Genomic DNA, 19,400 nt, shown 5'->3' with positions numbered 1-19,400 from the left:
TTGTTTTGACACGACGACATTTTTGCAAAACCTCGTACTAAAATGACGACAGTATCACGTTTTTCCCGCCAGAATGACGCTGGTTTGCGCGCACTCACTGTTGCTCTATGAGAAAATCTCGTACTCTTAGTCGTTCTCCTCCTAGAATCTAAAACTCTCTAATATCAAGCTGGGCTGGTAATGATTTCATAGCTCAGTATTCCTTTATGATTAATCTAAATCTACAACAAGAGCTTTCTGCTTGCTTTGTAACATGCAGCATAGTTTGGTTCTACAGTTCACGAAACATACTTAATTACAGCTGTTTCTACAATCCTGGTCAAAACTGTCGGGACAATTCGTGCTTTTCCCTCTCCCCCCATTACAATGTTGATTTTTCACGGTCTCCAAAATCAAGATCCGTTCATCGATCGCTGGCATGTTTCAACATTGCCTGGGGGAAAGGGGGGCGCAAAAAAGGCAGCGAAAGAAGAACAAGCGTTGCTCATATAACGATGGAAGCATGTACAGTAAATTCTCTACTTTTCGCCCAAAATTTGACAAGTGTCCCGAAGTGTTTTGACCCGGATTGTAGCTATTCGTACATGGAAGACTAGGATTGTTGAACGCATTTAAATGGTTAAACTTTCATTATCGTTATTATAGAACTAGACTGAAATTGTGCCCTCTCAAAATAACCAAGATCCGTTTGTCCGTGAACTAAAGGCGGTATGAAATTTCGTATCTTCTAAAATCATTTCATCCACCTATTTCTGGATATAAGTTGAACTCAAAAGTAACCAGCTTCCAGCTGGCTTGGGAGCTAAGTTGCTACAGCAAGTGCAGCGCAATCGCGTGGTCCTGGGTTCTAATCCCAGTCAAACCTGCGTTATTTTTTTTTCTTTGTAACTACTTTCGTTTCTCAACTAACTGCTATGATCTTTCCAACTTTCATTTCATTCTATTCTGCAATTCAAAGGCATGAAACTTCATACATTGTAAAATCAGAAGCCGAAGTTATGACTTTTCGAGTGTTCTCTCGAATGCCAGAGACTGGGCCATTAAACTAGGATCAGATGACATAGGTCCTGCATATAGGAGGTTTGCAACCAATCTCTGGAGACACAGATAACAATACTGCAATGTACAATTGCTGGTGGACGAACAAAAGGAGCTAATGAAATATCTTTTGTTTTCGTCCACCAACATGGCGGCGATGCGGCGATGACGTCATGTGAAAACCACCTTTAAAGTTAGGATAGGAACGTTCAAAGGCGGCATTTTCTTGATCATTTAATTTGTTCATATGGGGTAGAAAACTAGAACTTCACATTACGCTCTAATCAGTTAAGCCTATTCAAATATAAGTGCTACACGGCCAACGTTTGCAAAAACGTAATCCTTCCTTGTACTTGTACATGTTCATTGCCGTGACTTTTAAATCTTCAGTTCCCACGGCCTGCTCCCGTCAGACCTTGTAGAGCAGTGGTGATCTAGCCCGAAGTTCGTGGGTTCAATTCCCACCCTGGTCAGACTTTTTCTCTGTCCTTATGTGGGTCCATTTCCATTAGTAGGGCTAACGCTCACATGGTTCATATGGGGTAGAAAACTGCGCACTTCACATTACCCTCTAATCAGTTTAATTTGTTTGCTGTTTTGTCTCCTGAAATCTAACGTGTTTTCCTATGACAGGCTTACCGGCTAGGCATGTACGGTGCAAAGTACGTGTGGATTCTCCTTGGCTATATGGACGAAGGATGGTGGTTAGTGAATGACTCCAGCGTCTCGTGCTCGTCTCAGCAATTGTTGACCGCCATGGATGGCCATTTGGCAACTGATTATCTGTGGACCACTAAATCGGACGCTGCGATAGTGTCTGGGAAGGTATCTATACTATAAGAGACAATTACTACATGATCACCGAAAGATCTTGACACAGCTGTCTCAAAGTCTATTAATTGAATCTAATCCGCAATCAAATACGTGTACCTGCCGATGCTTGAGTTTTCTGCGTCGAAAAAGCCTTAAAAATGTAATTTGGTGGTGAGGAAAAACAAAAGTCTGCGATAAAATTAAAGGCTAAAAATCGTGTGGAAACCGTGATAGACAGTGCTTCTTGAAACGCATGCTCATACGTTGTGAAGTCAATCTGACGTATGTATACAACACTCTTTTCTTTCAGACCGTAAGAGATTTCCTCGTGGAGTACGAATCTAAGGTCAAACCAGAATTACGGGATGTTCATCGTGGCTTCGTTTATGACGCAGTGTGGGCCATGGCTTTGGCTTTGAATAAAACAGTCTCTTCGTTGGATCCTGTTACAACAATTGATCAGATTCCATATGGAGACAAAACGATAACTGATGCCCTGACTAAAGCTCTGAAGGAGACAAATTTTTCAGGAGTAACAGTGAGTTAGAAGTAACAGCCTTGCGTTTCGGTCATTTGCGCAAGCGGCCGTTTGACACGCGTGTGTGTCGCGCCTGGCTTGACTCAATGTTCAAGCCATCGCAAGCTAAGTTCAAGCAAAGACAGCGGTTCCTGTTACGTCGACCAAAACATCACAGGCTTGCAGAGCAGGCGTATTTTGAGGGTGATCGAATCGAAATGTCGCAAAGGGATCATGCCGCCATCTTGTATAGTAAAAGTGATGGAGGGCTAAGGAGAGTGGAAAAAATGTTCCATGGGAGAGGAAGATAAACTTACACATGTAGTAGGGGAGGGAGAAGGGGGGGAAAATTTTCCCCTTCCTTTCCCGGCCCCTCAGCTATCTCTATCTCAAAATGACGGACTTGTGCTCGATTAGTCGTTAACAAGCCTTTGCTGCAAAAAAAAAAAACAAAAAAGGTTGCCTCTGCAGGCTAAAACATCACTTTAAAATAATAATTTTAAAGTAATTGTAGATATCAGGCGATTATTCCATCTTGTCCTCGTTGGATGAATGATCCGACAACTCAATAATTTATTATAAGAATCTGTTTCAAAGTAAAGGTAGAATACATGATTAAGGGTTTATCGTTTTCTGCTCGTCTTTTAAATTTCCTTATTTCACGTTAATAGGGAGTATAAGAAACCACGACGGCTACGCAATTTTCCCTTTCGTAAACAAGCGATTCCATTTGGACGAGACAATTTTCACTGTTAAGTTTGTCGTTTGCAAATGAGGAAAAATATACTTAATTAGCAGGGTATGTCACTTAGAATTTAAAAAAAAAACTGAGAAAAAACCTTAGAAAAAAATTAGAAAACGTTGATGGAACAATGTCAAACTCGGTTCAATGGCTTAACAGTAAATGCACATAACCCCTTCACTACCGAAACAACGGCTACCAGTTGGCAATTTTAAAGTATTTAAATGAAGCTAATCCTATCAGTTTATTGAAAGGTAACCGAATAAAAAGGCTTGGTTACTAAGAATGGCATCGCTTGTTTACGAAAGGAAAATTAGCGACGGCTACGGCCTCAAAATGTAAGTTTGAGCTATTCTCAGTATTTCACAATTATTCCATCTTGTTTCTGTTATACAATACGGGCGAAGTATGCCAAAACTGGATTGGTTCGGACGGATTTGAAGTAAAAAGTTGAAGAGAGAATGAAAGATTCACTGCTGTATGCCCACGTTGTCGTCAAAACGTCAGTAAAACTAGGGACCTTAAGATCTTCGACGGCGACGTCGACGAAAACGTCACCTCAAAATAGAACTTTGCTCTAGTCAGTAAGCCTTTCGCGATTATTCCATCTCGTTCACGTCGTACAATGTGGGCGAAGTATCCTAAAAATAAATTGGTACGAGGGGTTTCAGACTGAAAACAGAGAATGAAAGATTCTCTGTTGCATGCTCATGTTGTTGTCAAAACCTAAAGTTTAGTGATTTCACGTCGTCGTCACGCAGAGAACCGCAAAAATATGAGCTAAAATCCGTGCTGCACGTGCAGCACGATTATTTATGCTCTTTTAACCAATGATATCATTGTTTTGTGGCGTTTTCGTCGACGTCGTCGTCGTAGATCTTAAGCTAATAGGGACCTTAAGATCTACGACGGCGACGTCGACGAAAACGTCACGTCAAAATAGAACTTTGCTCTTGTAAAAGTCTTTCGCGATTATTCCATCTCGTTCACTTCGTACAATGTGGGCGAAGTATCCTAAAAATAAATTAGTACGAGGGGTTTCAGACTGAAAATAGAGAATGAAAGATTATCTGTTGCATGCTCACTTTGTCGTCAAACCTCAAAATTTAGTGATTTCACGTCGTCGTCATGCAGAGAACCGCAAAAATATGAGCTAAAATCCGTGCCGCACGTGCAGCACGATTATTTATGCTCTTTTAACCAATGATATCATTGTTTTGTTGCGTTTTCGTCGACGTCGTCGTCGTAGATCTTAAGCTTCCTATTAGGGAGTTTAAGAAACCACGACGGCTACGGGAACGAAAACGTCACTTCAAAATAGAACTTTGCTCTAGTCAGTAAGCCTTTCGCGATTATTCCATCACGTTCACTTCGTACAATGTGGGCGAAGTATCCTAAAAATAAATTGGTACGAGGGGTTTCAGACTGAAAATAGAGAATGAAAGATTATCTGTTGCATGCTCACTTTGTCGTCAAACCTCAAAATTTAGTGATTTCACGTCGTCGTCATGCAGAGAACCGCAAAAATATGAGCTAAAATCCGTGCCGCACGTGCAGCACGATTATTTATGCTCTTTTAACCAATGATATCATTGTTTTGTTGCGTTTTCGTCGACGTCGTCGTCGTAGATCTTAAGCTTCCTATTAGGGAGTTTAAGAAACCACGACGGCTACGGGAACGAAAACGTCACTTCAAAATATACGTTTGAGCTATTCTAAGTATTTCGGGATTATTCAATCTTGTTTATATTATAAAATATGTGCGAAGTGTCCTACAACTGGATTGGTACGGACGGATTTGAAGTAAAGAGCGAGACAGAAAGATTCACTATAGTTTTCCACGTTGTCGTCAAAACCTCAAATTTGGTAATTTCACGTAGTAGTTTTGACGAGTGCGGGCGGGAAAGAAATGTTAAAAAATGCGTTCCGCACGTGCAGCACGATCTTTTTGGTTCTTTTAACCAATAATATTACTGCTTTTTGGCGTTGTCGTTTCTTAAACTCCCAATATGGAGCTTAAGAAAGACGACGACGACGATGGCTACAAAACACCACAAAGCAAAAGGTTTAATGAGCAAAAACAATACTTCTGTACGCCCTGCACGTGCGTTTTACATTTTCATACATTTCTTTGCCGTTCTCGTCTTGACAACGACGTGAAATGATCAAATTTGACGTCATGTGGAGGACGAGAGCACCTGACGATGCATTTTCAATTTTCTCTCTAAATATCCACACCGTTTTCACCAATTTTATTCCTGGATTGTGGAGACACTCGCCATGCCGATCGACTTGGAGTAATCGCAAAATTATTACAACGGGAAATGATATATTTAGACAACGTTGCCGTAGCCGTCGTCGTCGTCATTGCTTAAGGTCCCTAATGGTCATTTCAATAGGGAGCTTACGAAACGACGACGCCGACGGCAACGACGACGCTACAAAACAATAGCTTTAGTGAGCAAAAAACAATGGCTCTGCACGATCTGCACGTGCGTTTTACATTTGTGTACATTTCTTTGCCGTCATCTCCTAAATGACGACGTGAAATGACCAAATTCAAGGTTCTGTGGAGGACGTTAGCACATGACAATTAATTTTCAGTTCTTTCTTTACGCTTCCAACCCACCGTGATACCAGTTTAATTCCTCGACAGTTACTACACATTTTTAACGCGAAACGACATGAAATAGCTTCGTAGGGATATGAATAACCCTAACTTGTATTTAAGCCGTCGTCGTCCTCGTTTCGTAAGCTCCCTAATATAAGGGAGCTTACGAAACGAGGACGACGACGGCTACGAGGACTTTATTTAAAAATAGAAGTTCGCGTTATTCATATCACTACAAACTATTTCATGTCGTTTTACGTTAAAAATGTGTAGTACGGTAACTGTCGAGGAATTAAACTGGTATGAGTGGGTTGGAAGCGTTGGGGGAGAACTGAAAATTCCTGGTCATGTGCTAACGTCCTCCACAGAACCTTGAATTTGGTCATTTCTCGTCGTCATTTAGGAGATGACGACAAAGAAATGTACCAAAATGTAAAACGCACGTGCAGAGCGTGCAGAGCAATTGTTTTTGCTCACTAAACCTATTGTTTTTTAGTAAAATCCAACTAGTGGTCTATTATCAATGCTGCGTTCTGATTGGCTGAGCTACTAGTAGGCTATTTGTTATAGCCCACTAGTAGCGAAAAGCGCCGGCTTTGAAAACCAAAACAACAATTAAAGTCTAGCTTTAACTAGCGAAAGATGTTTTGTCTCGATATTTTTTTGACCAACTATTTGGATTTTACTAAAACAATTATTCCTCTCGCCCTCATGGCCTCTGAGGGGCTATTGACTCAGAGCCCATTCGGGCTCGAGGAATAATTGTTAAGTAGCGTCGTTGTTGCCGTCGGCGTCGTCGTTTCGGAAGCTCCCTATTGAGATTCTCGGGAAACAAATTAACTATTTCCCTCGGGACCAGTCATTAAGTGTTTATTCTTGTGTTTTGGTGACGCCGTTGCAGTACCAGTCGCTGATTCAATTCACCTTCATCACTCGGCGGCCATTTTGGAGTCCGTGGGGAATAAAGGCTTTGTCCTTGCATTGTCTTTGCCCGTCCAGCCTCACTCTGAATGAGAGATTGGACGGAGAAAATGGTTTGTTTGGAAACGCCCTAAGCTAATTCATGGTGTGGGGCAACTATTCAATTTAAAAGAAAAATAAAAACTCGGAGATAACCTGTATGTCCTGTTGTGTCCGAAGGTGCAGCTTCTAAACATGTTTCTTGTAGGGTCCAGTTGGTTTCACAAGTCAAGGCGATAGGGCTGGTAACACGCGAATTGTTCAAATGATAAGTAAGTTTGTGTGTTTCTTTATCTGAGTTACATTCTAATGTATTCCTCTTTAGGATGCTCGCAAATGGAACTCAAGATTTTTTATCAGTCTTTGAAGAGATTTAAACTTTTTAAGGGCTTTTAATTATTATTATTATTCTTTGAAGCATTTGTACTAGTTTCATCTTTTCTGTAACACGTCATTGTGATCGTGATGGACGACTATTCAATCGTAAAAAACGATGCCGGTTACGTGAACGAACAATCTGCATGGCCAGAGGTCTCCGGCGTAACACTTGCGCAGTTTGTCCAATCATAATTTCGTCATGAATGGAGAAACGTAATGACTTAATCACTCTTTTTCTATACTTACCCTACCAACCGAAATTGAAGAGAGAGTTCCTAAAGAGAAGCTTTAAGTATGGCGGGGAGATGCTTTGCACAAACTCACAAATGAAGCTAAATTAGCGGAGTCAAAACATTCATTTAAGGAACCCATTAAAAGTAATTTGGTAATACCATGATGTACTTCTTTATTTTAGTTGAGACTGAACTAGATAGCGCTCTTAAAAGTTATTTTTGCAGTGCTGGTGTGTCACTAGATAGCTCTCTATAAAGTTATTTTCGACAATTCAAGATTGCGCTAGATTGATCATGTATTTTAAGCTTAGCATTATCCCATTTTTAGCGAACAAAGGCACCCCTTGGAAACCAGCGTAGAGTTGCTAGGGCATTTTTTTTATTTTAATTATGAATTATTTACCTACCTTCCTTCCTGCCTACCTATATGTTAATGTTCAGTTACCCTGCAGGCTCGGGTTGTGCGAAGGATGGTTAGCGTTAACCAGTGTTAACTACCATGGAAACCTATAGGTTTTGATACTTCTTAACCAACAGTTAGCGCTAACAAGACTTCGAGCAACCGGCCTCTGGTGTGTTTTATGACCAATAATCCACTACGGTGCCGGTGGTGCTAATGCCAGAGAAAGGCCGACTATCCAACGTTGGGGTTACAATTTAGTTGCGCATTCGTTAATATTCACTAAATGATTGGGGGGGGGGGGGGGGGGGAAATAAACAATCTCCCACCATGTAATTCAGGGCCCGGTTATTCGAAAGCCGATTAACTTAATCCAGGATTAGCGTAAACTTTTGCTTCATGTTTTCTACTTTTTGTGAAAGTTTCTTTTGCTTATTTTTGTTTTTCAAGATTGACTTCCGATGTACACTTTTGCCGAATATCAGCGTTGAACAGAATTTGGGAGTAGAGAGAAACTTTGGTTAATTTTTAATCCGAGATTAGCATTAATCGGCTTTTGAAAAACCGGACACTGGGGCCTGTTGTTCAAAAGCCGCCATTAACAGTAATTCACGGATGAAATATCAACCAAGGTTATCTTTTTTCTATTTGTAGATGGAAAACAGATCCCTGTGGGTCTTTATCATTTACATACCGGCATGATAAGCTGGACAGGATACCATGATATTGTATGGGCAGGTAAGGACGGATTTAAGTGAGAACTGATTTTAAAGAAGACAGTGACGCTTTGTCACGTGTCACTGACGCAAAGAATGTATTTTTTTATGTTTGTTTCTATTTAGGAAGCCAATCTTCATGGCTTTTCGGTTTTCTGATTGACATACATGTAAGTGCGCTTCGGCATAGAGCACATGGAAAGGTAGTTCCTGTTGAATCGCTTAGGTCTAATGAGTTTCGTTTGTTAGAGAGGTTTTCAATTGAGTGTCGAAAGTAATTAGCGAATTACTTTGATTTTGCATTACTTCTCTCAGTGATTGGTTCAAAGTTCCCGCGTCACTTTTTGAACCAATCGGAAGTGAAACCCAAACCAATCGTGGCTCGCGTGTGCACATTTTCCCGCGCTTTGTGTCGGCTACGTGTAATTACTTCGAGTTTTAATTGGTTTACTGGATTGTCTCTGTCCTTTTTGATTGGCCAAAGTAATTACTTTGATTTTGGGTTTACGACACTCGTTTGAAAACCGCTCTAAATTGGCCTTTTCCGAGTTACTGTTTGTCTCAGTTTCTAAGTGAGTCTTGGTGGTCAACTATTGAAAGGTAAATGAGTTTGATTTGCATAAGAATACGTAATTCGTTTCCATTTGAATGGTTGTGCACCAGGACTCGCTTTGAAACCGAGGCATGTGTCCAGGATTTGTTTGCTAATAAATTACTCATCTCTTCGGACTGATTTTCAGTAATGCCACAAGCGTAAGCACAAGCAACATACAAACGCGCATTAAGTTGTTGCTAATTGGCGTCTTCAACTTTGGCAAAAGCCACTAAGGATCAAAACGCTACCTTAATTTGCGCGTGTTGCTTGCAGTTATACCTGCGTCGGAAAGGAAAATCAACATGAAACGCAGGCTGGTGACGACTGAATTAACGTAGGGAGGGTTCCCTAAAGTGACTGTTGCAACCTCTTGATTAACTAAGTGTTGAAATTTTGCAGGTGGGTCCCCTCCTCTCGACAGGACCAAGATGGTGTTCGAGCTACTGTCTGTCTCGCTTCCATTGTTTATCTTCGTATCGGTTCTGACGTCATTTGCGATAGTTATGTCGCTGTTCTTCTTGTGGTTCAACATTACCAAACGAAGTGTTAGGTAAATGAATTGAGTGCTTAGCTAATTTGAAATCACTTTTATAGCTGTTAGGCGCCATTACTGAGCATCCTATTCAACGCCATTTGGTATTTCTAATTCCCTAAATCCACAAGTAGCCTTACAAATGGTCAAATCTCGAGTATTTGCGATATCGTAACCGACTTGCTATTTTTCAATAGTAATTATTCGCTTTGTACCTTGTTAGCTAAGTAACGAAAAGCTGCTAGGAACGCCTTCCAAGTATTCGAAAATTGACTGCTGTTACTGCTGTGTGCTCAAGTTTCCACCAAAACTTCTAGAAGGACGAAAAAGAAATGGGAAAGAAAAATAGCGTGCTGCACGTGCATGCCACACTTGCAGCTCGCTATTTCTTGTGAAGAGATGATTTTTTCAATGCTGACTCGGGAATACTCGGAAAAAATCCAAGTGCTCCATTGAAGGAGTCGAACCTACGACCTTCCGATTCCAAGTTCGGATTCTCTACTACTGAGCTATTGGAGACTCGTCGGTGGTGACTCGGGGATACTCGGACAAAATCCAAGTCGAAGCTACGACCTTCCGATTTCAAGTTCGGATGCTATACCACTGAGCTAGTAGAGACTCGTCAGTAGTGACTCGGGGGTACTCGGAAAATATCCGAGTGTTCCATTGAAGGAGTCGAAGCTACGACCTTCCGATTTCAAGTTCGGATGCTATACCACTGAGCTAGTAGAGACTCGTCAGTAGTAACTCGGGGGTACTCGGAAAATATCCGAGTGCTCCATTGAAGGACTCGAACGTACGACCTCCTAATTACTACTAGTTCGGATGCTCTGCTCTGAGCGGGGAGAGTCTTGAGACTGGGAGCTAGGCCAATTAAACTATTGTAGTTTCAGCCGAAAATGTTTCCCTCTATACTGCAGGCATGGACTGGAATTGTCAAAGTGGTCAGTGCATTGTCGCTAGTGTAGTGAATGGGAAGGTAATTGTTAACTGCGGTAAATGTAAATGAAGAGATGTTTCGTTTGCATTTCTTTTCACTGTTCCCTAAAGGCTGGTTCAAACGAGCGACGCAAATGCAAATGCAACTTGAGCGCAAGCGCAAGGAATTTCACACTTCGAACGCAAACGTAAGCACATAGTAATACGCACCCGCAATTGAGTATGCCAAGATGGCGGACGAAGAATTCAACCCTAGAGGCATGGAACGAGTATTCTTAACCTATAGCGTTTACGTTTGCGTTACACCGGTTCACACGGATAAAATGCAAGCGCAAACGCAAGCGCTCGAAAATAGAAACTTTTTCATTTCTTGCATCGGTGCTTGCGCTTGCGTTTGGGCTTGCGTTTGTGTGTCGCTCGTGTGAACCAGCCTTAACACCAAAAACCGTGTTGTTTGATTTGCCTTTTCTCTGCTCATTATTATAAAGGTTTATAAAGATGTCTAGTCCCAATCTTAACAATTCTGTTCTGCTGGGATGCATGCTCAGTTATCTGTCAGTCTTTCTGTTTGGTTTGGATGGAAGATTCATTTCTTCTGGATACGAGTTCATTTGCGCGGTACGTATATTGAAAATTCGCTTTAGTTTGTACATACAGCTTTAATACGCAAGCGACTCGACGAGATGCCGTTGTTCCTTTCTACATTTCTTTCATCGTTATTTGACAAAGCGATTTCAATTAAATGACAAGATTACTAACCAAAACTCTTTGCGATGCTCACCGTTACTAACTGGTGAATAACAGTTCTGCAACTAAGGGACTCCCCCCAAAAAATCTTTGTAACGAAACGATTTTGCTTGGGTCTACTCTGTGAATTGTAACTTTTTAACTACATTCCAAATTCTCTAAACTAGTGTAGCATCAAACCAGGCGTGATTGTTAACCTGGTCCGGGTTGCTCGAAGCATGGTTAGCGCTAACCAGTATTAAACAATATAATGAGCCCCATAGGTTTTGATACCTCTTAACCAACGCCTTTAGCGCTAACGAGGCTTCGAGCAACTGGCCTACGGTTGCAGGGTCAACCTTAACTTTTGAGAGTCCATTTTATTATCCATGGCTGCTTGCTCGGAGATGAATACCGAATCACTTGCGAGTTTTACGTGAAAGTACTATTGACACGAATACCGTCCTAACAGTTTTGTACATTAGATTGTATAATATCCGATTTCCTTTTCAGAGCAGAGTGTGGACTCTGTCTTTGGGTTTCAGCTTGTCATTTGGTGCAATGTTTTCCAAAACCTGGCGAGTTCACCAGATATTTACCAACAAGAATTTAAAGCGAAAGGTAAATTAATAAATTTGGTTCCAGTAAGTATTGGTTCCGTCAGGTAAGCTAAGAGAAATAGCGAGATATCGACATGATCAAATTATTTAGAAAGGATCTTTTTAAGGAATCATACGTCATTATTACTGTATCTTTGTAGATTATCAAAGACCGTCATTTGTTTGCTGTGGTCTTTCTCCTGGTGATAGTTGACGCTGTATATCTGACCGTTTGGCAAGCAATGGACCCTATGAGAAAAACTGTGAAAGAGTTTTCGGATAAGGTAATACCACATGCAATAGTCTCTTGTCGTTAGTCGAAGGGAGCAGGAAAGTCGCAGTGTTGAAATATATTAAAAAGTATTTGCATTTGAAAAGATTCCCCCGCATTAGCCTCCATTGCAAGCTAGTTCCAGTCCAATGCTGAGAATACAAATATGGTCTATTAGTATCAGCCAACTAGTGAACTAATGCAAATCCTGCATTTTAATTGGCTGCGCTACTAGATGACTATTAGTAATAGTCCTCGAGTATCGAACAGCGTAACTCTTTCTTTCGTTTTGTTCCGGCCAAATAAATATTTCTTCATTTTGCATTCGCTAACTTTATTATTGCCTTTTCTGTCCAACTAGTTGGGTGATACTAAAACAATTAGACCCTTCGCCCTCAAGGGCCACGGGTTAATAGCCCATTCAGCTTCGCCCCAGCGCTAAATACAGTTGACCCTTAATAATAATAATAATAATAATAATAATAATAATAATAATTATTATTATTATTATTATTATATTATTATTATTATTATTATTATTATTATTACTATTATCATCCATGTGAAAGCCCTTTTTAGCAATTATATTTAACCAGAATTATAATGTTGTCCCTACATACCTGACAGTTACAAGAAATTAATTACCCCAATGCTGTAATGCTGGCCAGTGTTCTTCCTTCCTTTATGTAATAACGCATAATTTAGAACTACCTATATACTGTTTGCCAAGTGGTTTACGATTTTAGATTGTTCAAAAAAGAAGAAAGAGGGAAGAACATTAGCTAAGAAACTTTGGTAGCCATTTTCACAACACACATTTATTGTACTGGTACCGACATGATTTTCCTCATTATTATTTCGCTTTCCCATGAAACCGTTTTTTGCATCTATCGAGTGATCTTAAAAATCTACTTTTCCTTGAACTGTTCACTTAAATCTTCTCTTAGTTTCTTAATGCCGGCTCCTAAACATCCAATCACAGTGCAAACAACTTTCACCGTACATTGTGGTCTTTTCCTCTCGCGTATTTCACAATTGTTGCGATTTTCTTACCTTCTCCGCCCTTTTTTCGGTCTTGTTTGGTTCGGTTGGGCATGACATTTCAATCACGTAAATCCTTTTTCTCCCATAGTCATCCAGTGTTAAATCTGGTCTCTTTTCAGTGCTTATTATTATTATTATTATTATTATTATTATTCCTTGCAAAATGTCACCGCGCCCACACAAATAAGGAGCTTATGAATCAACGATGTTTGCACGAAGGCGTCGTCAGATTGCGCATACCTATATGGGCACTTGCCTCAGGTCATTTTCACAGATAAATCGAGTGTCACATTTAGGAGATTATTCTTGACATTCATCTTTTGACATTTTTGTCTGTATTTCTTCAAGTGACAACCTTATTCTACGCCATGGCGAATAGTGCAACGAAAAATAAAATTGCTAGGGAAAGTCGAAGCCAAATCTCCATGTCGACAAGGGTAGGAATGGCGCCTGACAGACATGCATAATGTCAGAATCAAAGCTAAAACTTGTGAGTCGTTATCTGGGCGTGTAGCCCCTGAAGCTGTTCAGCAAGTTTATAAATGTCCTTCTTGCAGAAACGAAACTCAGTCTTGCATTCATCGTTTGTTTACTTACACAAATCCAACATTTCATAGTTCCAGTAAACTCAGATTGTTTATTGACTTGTGAACATGGAATAAAATTACACATTTTTGTTCGTTCGATAAGCGCAGACTATCTAAGCTTTCGTTTCTCTGAAGTTAAGGATTTTTGGATTGAACAGCTTGCTGTTCGAAAAGATAAAAGCAAACCTCAGAAATGGCGGGAAAATTTACTGCACGTCCACGAACGTCGTCTTATTTACTGCCAATATCGTAAATTCAAATTTCTACCGGGAAGGCGACGCGAGACTCAATGGCGCTGTCGTGTGAGCGTCGTCGATTGGTAAGCTCCCCGATGATGATTCAGAACTCCTATAATTTATGTGGATAAATTCGTGTAGTAATGGTCTGCCTTGCTTAATTTTGTCCCAAGTCTCTAGATTTAGAGCAGGATATTTTATACGTGACGCAACTGGAGCTGTGCGAGTGTGCAGACACATACCGCTGGCTCGGAATACTATGTGGATACAAAGGATTACTGTTACTGTTCGGCGCATTTCTCGCTTGGGAAACAAGAAATGTGACAATTCCGGCCTTGAATGATTCCAAGTACGTGTGGTAAAATGTACTTTAGTATACGACGAAAGTTAATATATGAAAACCATATATATTTGAACTGCTTAGAGAATCAAGTTAAGATGCTAATCATCGTAGTTATTAATTAACGTTACTTGAGTAGCCAGTAACGAAAGGAAAGCCTGGAAATTTCAGGGAGCCTGATTTTTTCAAGCTTTCCTTTCGTTACCGCTCAAGTAACGTTAATTCATAACTGCGATGATCAGCATATTAACTTGTACTTATATAATAGGGGAAGTGCACATTATGCAGCTCTCAAGTTACATTCTCAGTCATGAGGTCTTTTAATTGCCTCGATTATCAATAACTTGAACAACCTCAACAACTATTTCTCAGACTCCTTGGCCAATAAAAAAGGCCTTTTTCCCAATTACCCCCAAGACAAACATACAATCGGACAACCTTCCGTTGTAAACAGGAAATTGAATGCCTCATGGGGTTGACCCTTGAATGAAATTTGCCAAGCAACGAGCGAACAACAGCTTCTATTATCGTCAAACGGTAATTTTGTAACGTAACACTTCAGTTGATTTTCCGGCTTAAATGTACCATTAATTGAGAAGATAAAAATCCCTGCCCATCCGGAGAAAAAACACGTTTAAGAGGGAAACCTGAACTGAGATACCGGTGCAGTGCTCTGTTACTGTTTGAAGGGGTTTTTGTGAGAAGACAAATCAGCCTGTAAATCTTTAACCAAAATGGTGTCTTCTTTGCAGATACGTTGGAATGTCTGTGTACAATGTACTTTTCCTGTGCGTAATTGGTACCCCCATATCATTAGTCACCAGGGAGACGCCGGATGCTTCGTTCGCTATTGTTTCCATTTGTGTTATCCTCTGTACATCAATTACAATGTGTTTGGTGTTCATACCAAAGGTATCAACATCCGCTGTTTAACAATTAGACCCGTGGCCCTTGAAGGCGAAGGGTCCAATTGCTTTAGTATCACCCAACTACTTGGACAGAAAAGGCAATAATAAAGTTAGCGAATGCAAGTTGAAGAAATATTTATTTGGCGGCAATAAAACGAAAGAAAGCGTCACGCTTTCCGCTACTCGAGGACTATTACTAATAGTCATCTAGTAGCGTAGCCAATCAAAATGTAGAATTTGTATTTGTCCACTAGTTGGGTGATACTAATTAAATTTATTGCTTACAGCTTGGGCCCTAGCTATGAATGTGACCACACCACTGTTTAATTTACATTCATTCATGCAAGAAGACTATCTGATAGGAAGTCGAAGATAGCTCGGCATCGATGGTTAGTGTAAGCACATGAAAGAATGTGAATTAATAAAAAGTGCTTACACTTTCAGGACTTTCGTTTTTCTCAGATAATAAATTGAACTCAGACTTCCCATGGATAGCGACCGAGTGATATTGGGTACTACATTGCATTGGTTGATGACAAATCCTTCTTCTTTCCGCTATAAGTACCATCTCGACTACAAGAAAACTAAGTAATAGTCTTAATTCCAGCCAATTGCTCTTGGTTTCAATACTAGATATATATATATATATACCAAGTTTATAGTGTGGTGTGAAGGTGAAGAGCGCTCAATACCATTACAAGTAGAGCGAAAACAAAGTAAAGACACAAGGCAAAGATCAGCTGTTGCTACTCTGAGTTTCACCAACCGCCAACCGGTTGGCGGTTGAGATCGGTTGAGATCGGTTGGTTGAGATCGCCAACCGGCGTGAAACTCAGAGTAGCAACAGCTGATCTTTGCCTTGTGTCTTTACGTTATATATATATATATATAACTAACTGCAGACAGTACTGTTTCGGCCTTCTGGGCGTCATTAGTGCAGTGCTGATGACTAGGATGGAGGTAAAGCTATAAACTCACCCCAGATGTCCCACGCATGTGGTACATCCAAGTCATGCCAGAGTGCTCAAACTAGCGAGCTATATATATATATATATATATATATACATTGATTGCTGCACGCGACAAGACACGCGACCAGTCTTACTTAAAAGATCTTGAGCACTGAAATCGAACCTTGGATACAATATTTTTCTCTTTCACTTGACTTTGTTGAGACTAACGGGAGAATTGTTTTGTATTTGCTGCTGGCAGCAGTAAATTTCGCATGATTTGATCCAATCCCTTTCCCAGGGATCTCTTTCGAGAACAAAGAAAGAAATTGTTGGAGTGAACCAGTTGGTATTCGGCAGCCATGTTGGTGTCCCAAGCTAATGTTCAGCGAATTTAGCTTTGTTCGCATGCAAGCATTTGACTTTGCTTTGATTAAAAAGCATGACCAACTGTCGCGCAAGTAAAAAAACATCAGTTGAAACGCTGAATCACTTATCAATCCTAGGTTCTTGAAATGAAACGCCTTTTGCCGGTTGGGGATCAGTTTTGTCGCACGTTCGCAGTCAACACTTTTGCAACTGAAGTAAACAGCACCATGGGTACAGTTGATATTAACAAAGAACGACTGCTGATGGATTTCAAGAGGAAAATGGATGCGGTAAGAGATTGAAGGGAAAGGACACGATATAAACAAAATCATTGGGGGCTAGAAACACACTTAACCTGCGCATGATAGAGGTGTATGTAGGCCGCTGGCCAACACCTACGACAAATGCTGCAGAGACGACGTTCGGACGTTCGTTGTTGACATGTCGTCTGAGTAACCTACGAATTTGCTCCCACAAGTCCTCTTGCTCTAAGCCTAAGCAAATGGGCTACAAAGATTATCCGGTATATCGTGCTTAAATTTCTCAGAAAGTTGATTACGCACTCCACTTTCAACGTTCAAGCTTGATTTTCCAGAGGTTATGCTGATGAGGCAAAATTTGTAAACAAAGCCTTAAATACGTTACACAGCTTATTCCAAAATGGCGGCCATTTTGAAATTAGTTGTCACAAACTTCAGACTCGTTATGTTTCCTCGGTGTTGCAATTTTTAACGCTTCCTATGCAGGTATTTTCTTTTGCCGTAAAAGTTTATCAATGAAAGATTTGGCAGTTTTACTCTTCTTACAACTCAGTTTGCACAATTGGTGGCGGAACGTCCATATCCCAGTAAAAGTGCGCGACTTTGTCGATTCCTTTGGATCGAGGAAGGAACGACAAACGGTCAGAGTTTTTCATATCTACCCACGCGTAGGCTTTCAGTTCAAGTTTGTCAAGTGCGCGTAAGAGTTCATAGATGCACTGTCGATTGTGGTAAGTGTCTGCATCTACATCTATCATGACTTGGCAAAAGTTGCCCATCGCGCCTATACCCGAAGTGTATCCTGCAAAGCAGGCGTTTTTCGGCAGGCGGACGCTTGTTCAAGGTCCAACGTTTGTTATGAGCCGTCATTTTAAAACACAGCTTCTGTCCTCCTCTCTCTGAGTGCAATTTTTTGATGCGCCCCAGTTCTCTGTTAGTCTCGTTATCCAAGATGTCGCCGATAATTCGTACCAAAATGCGCCTGCTTTGCAGCCTTGCTCTTCTCCCCAACTTTTAAATTATCACTCACGGTCTTTAGAAAACACAGGTTGCAAATGCTAAGACTTAAAGGAGAACTGAAGGCTAGAAAATCAAATTTTTTTGTGTCTTATTATTATCGAAATATAACGTCCTTTACCTAAACAAACAGGAAAAATCCTTTTTCATCTCGAAAGGCCTTGAATTTGCCCAAAATGTTTGGTTATTTTTCCAATTTGAACGCCCGCCATTTTGTTTGCTTTTCCTTCCGGTTACTTCCAAAAAAGGAATGTCAGCCGCCATGTTGTGACGTCATTGCGCACAAGCAAGCAGCTGGTTTTCACTGAAATCTTCTGTTATCGTTAAGTCTCAACATAGTACTCCGCTTTCTTCGTCGTTAATACACGTAAGTTTATGGCAGAACTTGAACCACATTCTTTCGATCCAATGCGAGAAAGTTCAGGATCGGAGGAAGAGGAAGCAACCGAAAGGGAAGACTCAAGATGGCGAAATACGACTTGGTGCAACTGTGATTTTTGCTTGAACTGGGAGGCCGGGACAGCAAGAAAAGGAATGCATCTGCTGCCGCGAGATAGAGGAGCTATGAACAAATCCCAGGTAAATTGATTGTATTCAAAAGGCAATTAAAACAACTTGATTACTAAGAGATTCTGTTGGCTGCTTTTGTTTTGTCTGTCATTTCGATTCAATTTGAGAAACTATTCGTTGTGTAACGCAGCATTCTAGCTTTTCGACCGTGTTTACAAAGAAAAGTGCTATAAACTGCCATCGCGGGTCTGAGTGCTGCGATTAATGAACAACATGTATGTAAACACATAAGCTCTGTTCGTAGTTTTGCGAATTTTCAAACTTCAATTAAACATCTTTGTGATCGTTGTCGAGTTTATAAAACCCAGCTTGAAGTGCGAATGCCAATCACGAAATAACGTGTCCCAGTTGCTTGCAAAAACAACCTTTCGGTTCACTTCTCCGGCGCTTGGTTTGCCACTGAAATCTCCCGACTAAAGAAAACATAACTTACTCACTGGGCATAAATGGAATCGATGGAGTCGCAAAGTTATTCATCATTTCATCAATTACATGCAATTGTCGCATCGACTGCTATGGCCAAGACACCTTCAAAACAGGAGGGTTCGAATGATCCGAACAGATGTGACAGGGCTGGATATTTGGCTAGTTTTTTCTTCTAAATTCGGATGATCCATTCTTCGAGAAGGACTTCATTTTAAAGAGGGAGACGATGAGAGTTCTACTAGAACAGCCCACAATAGCGCCCTGAACCATTTTTCAAGTTTCCTGCGTTCAAGCAAGTGAGCGCAATGACGTCACGCATAGCGCCCAAGCCTGCTATAGTACAACCAAAATGGCGGACTTCCATGGAGTGACCAATACGGATCTTTCTGGCCTCATAAAAACGTCAAAATGTAAGGAACCCCTCAAATACTCGAATATTTCCTTTGACTAAGTCAGGCACGACAAATTTGGCAAAGAAAAAAATATTTCATTTTTATCTTCAGTTCTCCTTTAAACGGACACTTGGAGTTGGATGTCAAATTCGGCATGCATCTAATTACACGCATTTCTGAACATAAGTGCCATGGAAAATCCTTCAAGAGCGAAATGGTTAATAGACCATT

At 40.6% G+C, this 19,400-nt stretch overlaps 1 protein-coding gene across 6 annotated transcripts in view; it reads left to right on the top strand.

The window, feature by feature from the left end:
• LOC138019838 (gamma-aminobutyric acid type B receptor subunit 1-like) overlaps positions 1–19,400 on the top strand; it is a 52,193-nt gene that overhangs the window by 31,537 nt on the left and 1,256 nt on the right. For all 6 annotated transcript variants that reach the window (XM_068866765.1, XM_068866764.1, XM_068866763.1 and 3 more), the window contains 11 exons: positions 1,672–1,863; positions 2,162–2,389; positions 6,890–6,953; positions 8,347–8,430; positions 9,403–9,553; positions 10,963–11,092; positions 11,714–11,821; positions 11,961–12,083; positions 14,111–14,286; positions 15,030–15,189; positions 16,642–16,794. In XM_068866765.1, coding sequence (XP_068722866.1) covers positions 1,672–1,863; positions 2,162–2,389; positions 6,890–6,953; positions 8,347–8,430; positions 9,403–9,553; positions 10,963–11,092; positions 11,714–11,821; positions 11,961–12,083; positions 14,111–14,286; positions 15,030–15,189; positions 16,642–16,794 — 1,569 coding nt within the window. The remainder of the gene's footprint in view (positions 1–1,671; positions 1,864–2,161; positions 2,390–6,889; positions 6,954–8,346; positions 8,431–9,402; positions 9,554–10,962; positions 11,093–11,713; positions 11,822–11,960; positions 12,084–14,110; positions 14,287–15,029; positions 15,190–16,641; positions 16,795–19,400) is intronic.

Source organism: Montipora capricornis, chromosome 10, assembly GCF_036669925.1.
Source record: "Montipora capricornis isolate CH-2021 chromosome 10, ASM3666992v2, whole genome shotgun sequence".
Lineage (NCBI taxonomy): Eukaryota > Metazoa > Cnidaria > Anthozoa > Scleractinia > Acroporidae > Montipora > Montipora capricornis.
Note: the sequence above shows the minus strand (reverse complement) of the source record. Positions and strands in the feature narration are given on the sequence as shown.